Below are 7,606 nucleotides of genomic sequence, written 5' to 3' on the forward strand. Positions count from 1 at the left end.
GAACATACCAGTGAAAAAAGGAGAGGAAAAGAACGATGGAGAAGAAGGAGGGAAGACGCGCGAGAAGAAGAACAACCAAATCTCAAAATAACGAAAACAAAGAAGGAAACAAATATTTTAAATTTGGTAGTTAGATATACGCGGGATCTTATATGGCGCGTGTAATCAACGTATGTGGAGCAGCGCGTATTTTGGTTTTATTGTTTAATGAACTTGTAAAGCATATAAGCCCTAATGGCTTGTATGCAGAGCTTTTCCGAAATCAAAATCAATTACAATAGAAACTTAAAACTAAGATTTCAAACTCAAATTAATAAAAAATCAACCAAGAGGATGAGGGTTCCATTAACTGGACCATTCTTTATTAATGACATGTATTTAATCTTTAGTCAAGGTTTAAGTCTATAAAATAATTCTGCCAATATTGTTGATTCTCAATTAATTATGCAGTTGGAATATCTCATAATATAAAGAGAGACTAAAAAATAAAATAGCATAACCATTTGAAACACAATGGCTCTATTTTTTTAGAAGTAATTTATTAAATATTTAAAACATCTTATAATGCTAAAAGTCTTTAGTATAGTTGCAACATATGAATGAAGAATGGTGAATACAGTGAATGGCCTGGGAACAGTACTGGTTCCCATCCTTCCTGTCATACTCATAGAAAGGTTTGCACATATGGAAGGCATACAAACTGCATACAGTGAATGGTTTTGCCGTGCATAATCTTTCCAACATTATTACCACAGATTGACACACTTGTTCACCCAAAGCCGTCATTGGCTTTTCCTGAATAATACCAAAAAAAAAAGACGTAATTAATGTTATTTAATCTATCATTTAATCACTAAGATATTTGAATTCATAATACCATAAAATGAAGAAACCTCTCCGTGCAACAATATATGTTGATTATTTGAATTAATCATTATATGTTACATAAGTTCAATCACAAATGAAAAAAAATAATTTGAAAACAAAACAAACATATATATACTCTAATGCATACTCTCACAGATCAAAACATGAGCAAAAGTAATTCCAAATCTTATTCACTATGTCTAACCAAAGCTTTGAAATGGAGAGTAACGGTAGTATTCAACCTGATTATCAATATTTGTTATTTTTCACACTTTTTTTTATCATAAAAACTTTAACCTAATACCCTCTTCTGCTGGAATGTCTTTCAAACATAGCATAATACACAAAGCAAACCATATAATTTCAAAAAGGATAAAAATAAAATACAAATCCTTATAACATATAGCTCGTATGAGCCTTAACCATTCAATGAAAAAATAACCTAAAGAACAATAGTCAATCAATCAATGATGAAGATGACAAATAGACCCTTTTCAGTGAAAATGCATAACATAAAAATATTTATCAATAGGTGCTAGGGCGATACAATGCTTTGATATGGAATTTTCAATAACTTGATTTTTTTATAGACAAATAATAATAAAAGAAAACTACAAACTTCAAGCTTCAGCTAGATGAGAAAAATTTTATGTATCTTCATGACAAGCTTTAGCAAATGACGAAAAACTTGAAGATAGCATTCATCCCCCATGAGTTCATAAAACAATCTGATAATTAATAACAGAGGATAACACATAATAGACATAAGTGTTTTTTTTTTATCTCACATCAAGCTTGAAAATCATGTCTATATAAGTCATATAGTACTTACCTGACAATTGTGCAAGGGTTGAAAGCATGCTATTACTCTAACAACAATTGTTGATCTGCCTTCAATTCCATTCGCATGTTTTAATGCACCCCAAAAGATATGCCACAATAGAGTATGGCAATGAAGGCACTAAACTAATAACTACAAAATAAAAAATAAACTAATGTGAGAATGGGTATGGCAGTGTTAATGGAACCTATCCTACCTGCGAAAACAAAGAATAATATGAGTTAGTTACTTTGTTATTTATGAAATGAAATTGTCTCAATTTGAGGATTCATTCATATCCATCATATATACCTTATTTGAGGCACAACTGAACCAAGCACCATCAGCAGAACCACCATGCCAGAGAAGGCTTTGCAAGGAAGAATGTGAACCTGAACCACCACTTTCTTTCTCCAATTCCTCCCTTCTCTTTCAATTATTACATTCAGGACTGCCATCATGGTTTCTTCACCTCCTTGCTTCTGTGGTGATATTATTTTCTTTTTTCTGAGGTTATGCTAATGATAAAGATATGAAAAAATCACATAAACAGTTAAAATCAAAATATTTACCAAATTTCATTATCAAAACTCAAAAAGGAGATACCGAACCGTGTATCATAAACAGTAGAAGTTACCAAATCTTAGTCAATAATGTATTGGACAAATAAGATTATAGAGAGGTGATATGAAATGAAAATCAAGATTTTAAAATATGGTTAAAAAACATATTAAAAAATATAATAGTAATGTCACTCTTAAATTAAAAGAATATAAAACCACTATTAGAAAAAATTAAAATAAAAAATAAACGCAATAATAAATCAATCAAATGCTGACTTCAAAAAGAAAGGAAGAGGACCGAAACAAAAGGGATTGCAAGAAAGAAAGCAGTAGAGTAAGGGGTGCACAAAAGTGTACATATTCACTTGTTATGAAGAAAGAAAGCCGTAGTGTCAGGGATTGCAAGAAGTTAGAGTACCACAAATCTAAATGAAAGATTGGAGATCCCATAAATCTGGCTGTTGCAAGAAAATGTCTCTGGAAATCAAGCAGAGCTGCTGGATCTTGGACTCCGAAAGCTAAACCTTCTTGCCGGGGTTGCCCACGAATTTCCAGTAGCCAATTTGATTTTGCCTTCACGTACTCTGCTCCATTAATGGAGTGATGAAAAGAAAAAAATTGAAAAATATGATCTATGAGGATGATGAAAATGAATATATACTCTGAAAATACAAAGCCAGGACATCAAAAACTAAAGGAAAAATGATTAGTTCATGCTGCATTACTTAACAATCTCATTTGGTTTGTACATTGGATGCAAATTGAAGATAAGAGGGAAAGAGATTAAGACCTTTTGGCGAATTGCAAATAGAATCCCGGCAACAACAATGAGGTTATGGATTTACTGCATCAAAAGCTCCACACCAGGCAAAGACGCCTCTGCACAACAACAACATCATCATTTCAATTCTTACCAAAATTAGAACATATACATCAGATCAAATAATAAGGAACACACATAGCTCATCATCGCAAACCATTATAAATCTGTAACTGAACAAAGAGGAGTATGAGTAGGTATATCAAAATTAAAAATCGTATACGTTCATTTGAAGAAGACGACTACTTACATAAGCAGAGAATACAGCATCATCGCACCAAGACCGTTGATGGCCACTTCTGGTGCTGCAACTATGACTTCTCTTCCGTTCTGTCTATTGCCATCCGAATCATCTCAGCCTCACCAAACTGCATGCCCATTGTTGTCGATGCCAGTATGCATCTCTCGCTCCTCCCTGTCGTGTCTCTACTTCTTCCCTCTGCTTCCCCGCAACAAACACAATACCATAATGCATGTCACCATCAAGAAATCTCGGTTTGACAAAGAGAACACAGAGATAACAAAAATAAAAGAAAAGAAATGATGCAGAGAGAAATATAGATCTAGGAGAAGAAAGACATGAGAGAAGATAGAGAAAGAAAGAGAGTTATGATAAGAAGAAAATTGAAATTTGATTATTTGAGAGATGGTTTGAATGCTTGATAAGGTTGTGCATATTTAAAATTCAAATTTCATATCAAATTACATATAGATTTAGTCAAAATTAAAAGGACGGACATTAGGAACATCTTGAAAATGAAGATGAATCCTTGTCTGGTTGCAAATCTAGTCTTTACGGCAGAAAGATAAAGACAAATATAAAATTATTATATCGTTGTTGTGCTCTTTGCTTTCATAGTCTCATTGCATGTGCTCTTTGTGGCGGTGACTCAGTACCTTCCAGCGATCTGCTCTCTTTCGCTGATTCCTCCTCCGTATCCATCCCTACAGCATTGAAGATCACCACAAACTCCACCGCACCCACTGCGACCACCACCGACATAGCATGGTCCAACACCGCCATAGCATGGTCCACCACCGTAGCAGTCGCCATCTCATCCACTGCCGCAACCCTACCACCAGAGATAGCGTTGCCTCCACCGCGATGACTCCCCGAAAGGTTGGATCCATCAAGTACAGTGACATTCTCTATCTTAGTGCGTACACTAACTCTATAATCTCCACTTCTGACTTAAATTAGGAACAGTAAGAATTATAAGAAGAAGAAGAAGATTATACAAAAATAGAATCATTAAAAGGAGGAGAAAAAAAGAAGAGAAACTGATGATGAAGAAGTAGAAGAACCGAAAAAGAGGAGAAAGAGATAAAATTGGAAACAAAGAAGGGAGAGAAATCCTTTTTTTAGTTTTAATTTTGTATTCAAAATTTAAAATTTGAAATTTCAGGAATGTTTGTACATGTAAATTGTAAAGCAAACTGAGAAAGGGAGATTAAAAAATTGGATACGGTCATGAAAAGTGTGGTGTAACGAAATTAGTTTGATGTAGGAATGTAATATAAGAATCATAATGATTGAAGACCTTTAAATTTTGGTGGATGAATACATATAATAGAAATTGAGAATAAATCTGATAAAAGACAAGTAGGAATTCCACTATGAGAATAACCTTCTTTTATAGGATTAATTGGACTTTGTTATTGTGTTTAGGCTTGTCACTTTTTTTAGTTGTTAGTGTCATTGGACTTTTTTTAGACTTACGTACTTATGCCACTTTGTACAATGACACTGTACATGAAGCTCCACATATGACATACACAGCATTGAATAACCAAGATACATCACATAACAGTGCAAGCATTGGGGTTTTCATCGCTGAAGGCGGTGGTGTACTTGACCTCGAAGGAGCTAGCACGTGCCAGTTGAGAAGCTTCTGGATCCAAGAGCACGTTCCTGACGTATCCAGGCGGAGCCTTCTTGTCATAAGCCTCTGGCGCATACGGGTGCGGAACGACGTCGTATGGTACATATGGCCAGAACTCTGCTTTCTTTCTTCCCAGTGCGCTGCCTCACGCGCTCTAACACTTTCTCTGGATCCACGTAACCCTTTACAGTTAACTTGCTCTGCTTGGGTTCAACTTCCACTTCTGTCACGCCTTTCATCCCCTCCACTGATTTCTTCACCCTTCTCTGGCACCCTTCGCAATCCATCTTCACCTTTATTTCCACTCCCTGTATTTGCTTCAGCTTTCTACTTTTGTGCTGTATTCCACACCATTCCTCACACACCTCTCCAATACTATCAAAAACACCCATTATTGTTTATTAGTTTTTACGTGCCTAATTAATCTAAGCTAGCTAGTTTGCTTAGTTTATGAAATTTTTGATATAGTCCCAAATGAGCAATCATAAGATCAAATGCGGCCCTGCTTTTGGCAGAAGATTCTAGTGAAAAAAAAGTGAAACAGATTATTCTAGTGAAAATATTCTTTTTAAATTTTTTATTTTCTTTTATTTGCCGTGGTGAAAAGTGAAGACGATAAACCTACCCACCTATCGTCCATATAATCATCATCATCCAAGGTGAAAAGAAAAGAACAAGTTTGTAATTGACCTCAAACAATAATTGATGTCTAGTTTTAGTCTTCTAGTTATAACAATTTAATACGATTACCAACATTGATAAGGAGCTCAAGCACATGCATAAAAATAAATAAATAAATAGTTAATAGTTAAATTAGTTTCTTAAAGACATATTTAATACTGACAACTCTTGGATAGACCACAATGTTGTTGGTTTCGCCAGAATTACCGCCAAAAACTTACAGATTTACATGAATCGAAACAATGCCTTTAGGTCTCTCTGAAATTGCCTGTGTTGAGAACCACCGGTAGGCAAAAGTTTTAAAGTTAATTGTAATGCAAGCTTGTATCAGGATTCAAATTTAGCGGGATTTGGGTGTATTATTAGAGATTCTAAGGAAGATTGGGTCTCGGGCTGCTCTGGAAGCATTTTCCGACCCCTGGTCTATCATCAGATGTGAATTATTTGCTGCTTGAAAGATGCTGGTTTTAGCTTGGGATTGCGGTGTAACGACCAATTTCTGGTACATCATGATCATACTAGAAACTGAGCGCTACCAAGTTGTCTTCCTAATTATTATCTATTATTTATTATATGAGCCTGATTCGTTGTTAAAAGCGTAGTTATTTTGTGAGGTACTTTTTTTTTGAAAACGTTTGAATTAATAAACAGAATCATTTATAAGCAATTCACAACTGGTAGCAGATAAAATAGTTATAAACAACCATACATAAATATATCACAAGCAGTTGATATCATTCGGTTATCCAGCCTTTATTAGAGTAAAGATCTTTAGTTAGGACACCCCTAGATATAACTAGATAATAACTATATACATATATATACATACAACATCCCAGGTCCTGACCTGTTCAAGAAGTCCCTAAGCTGGCACCCAGGCTAGCCTATACTCTATACTCACCTAGTCCCTCTAAACTATTAAAGCGAGGGAAAGTACGTTCTAGGTCTTCAAAACTCAAGTCAGGTGGAACGTCATCAAAAGGTGGAAGGTCGTCTACTAATCCTCTGCACGATCATATGTTGTCAAAGAGCGTCTCTCAAGTACTTCATCGAGTGGCCACATAACGGCAACATTGTACGGAGGACTTAGGCTAAAGTTTGTAGATAAGCAGGGTGCAGACGTTGGCTGGCCTCACAATATATAAATATAAACAGGTAACAGAGTTCACTTTAGACTCAGAAGACTACCTAGAATGGAATCCTCTTTGCAGAACAGTCATTAGTAAACTACGGAAGGGTGCTCATGCTTCCATCTGAAGGGGGAAGAGAGAGAGAAGGGGTAAGAACTGGGGAGTTCTTAGTAGGGTCGGGGTTATTAGTTACGTTCATTAATTCTGTGTTTCTTAGCAGATATATAGCAGAATACTGAGAAGTAGTGAACAGAAGATACAGATAAATAGAGACAATAGAGAAAACAGAAAGCAAAGCACAAGCAAAAGAATACAAGAAACAAAACACAGACACAGTGAATAGAATACAAACAAAGAAGGCATACATTCATTCAACAATCATAACAGAGGAAAATGCACAGCCAAGTATGATGCATGTCTGTCCTATGCAGGCCATGAGCTCACGTGTTGGTTTACACCCTGCAGCCCGACATTACCTAGGAACTAGTCCTAGATATGGCTTATTTTCTGTAGGTGAACTTCGGCCTACAAAAATAGCACTCCCGTAAGTGAACTTCGGCTTACAGGAATAGTCTAAACACAACACAACAACTTTCTATAGGTGAACTTCGGCCTATAGAAATAAGACCTCTGTAAGTGAACTTCGGCTTACAGAAATGGTTTAATCACAACAACTTTCTGTAGGTGAACTTCGGCCTACAGAAATAGCACCTCTGTAAGTGAACTTCGGCTTACAGGTATCACAACTCTCTGTAGGTGAACTTCGGCCTACAGGAGCAACACCCTGAGATACACAATTGATATTCACTGTAGGTGAACTTCGGCCTACAGGACCTCTAGGG

The 7,606-nt window shown here is 35.8% G+C and overlaps 1 protein-coding gene and 1 long non-coding RNA gene across 9 annotated transcripts; both read right to left on the reverse strand.

The window, feature by feature from the left end:
• LOC107642559 lies at nucleotides 479–4,295 on the reverse strand. Of its 8 annotated transcripts, none has more exons than XR_002362294.1 (7): nucleotides 3,968–4,295; nucleotides 3,321–3,502; nucleotides 3,041–3,129; nucleotides 2,669–2,912; nucleotides 2,000–2,194; nucleotides 1,700–1,904; nucleotides 479–795 (listed from the first exon to the last, which is right to left on the reverse strand). It is a non-coding gene; the product is annotated as an uncharacterized LOC107642559 (long non-coding RNA). The 8 variants fall into 8 exon arrangements; XR_002362292.1 differs by having other exon boundaries at nucleotides 3,321–3,509; nucleotides 3,968–4,294; XR_002362298.1 differs by lacking the exon at nucleotides 3,968–4,295 and having other exon boundaries at nucleotides 2,669–2,837; nucleotides 3,321–3,566.
• LOC107641637 (heavy metal-associated isoprenylated plant protein 27) lies at nucleotides 4,805–5,403 on the reverse strand. Its single transcript, XM_016345121.2, is given in 2 exon segments — nucleotides 4,805–5,080; nucleotides 5,082–5,403. Coding segments are annotated over 2 exon segments (474 nt in total). The 5' UTR covers nucleotides 5,346–5,403; the 3' UTR covers nucleotides 4,805–4,870.

The sequence above is a fragment of the Arachis ipaensis genome, chromosome B05, assembly GCF_000816755.2.
Source record: "Arachis ipaensis cultivar K30076 chromosome B05, Araip1.1, whole genome shotgun sequence".
In the NCBI taxonomy this organism is placed as follows: domain Eukaryota; kingdom Viridiplantae; phylum Streptophyta; class Magnoliopsida; order Fabales; family Fabaceae; genus Arachis; species Arachis ipaensis.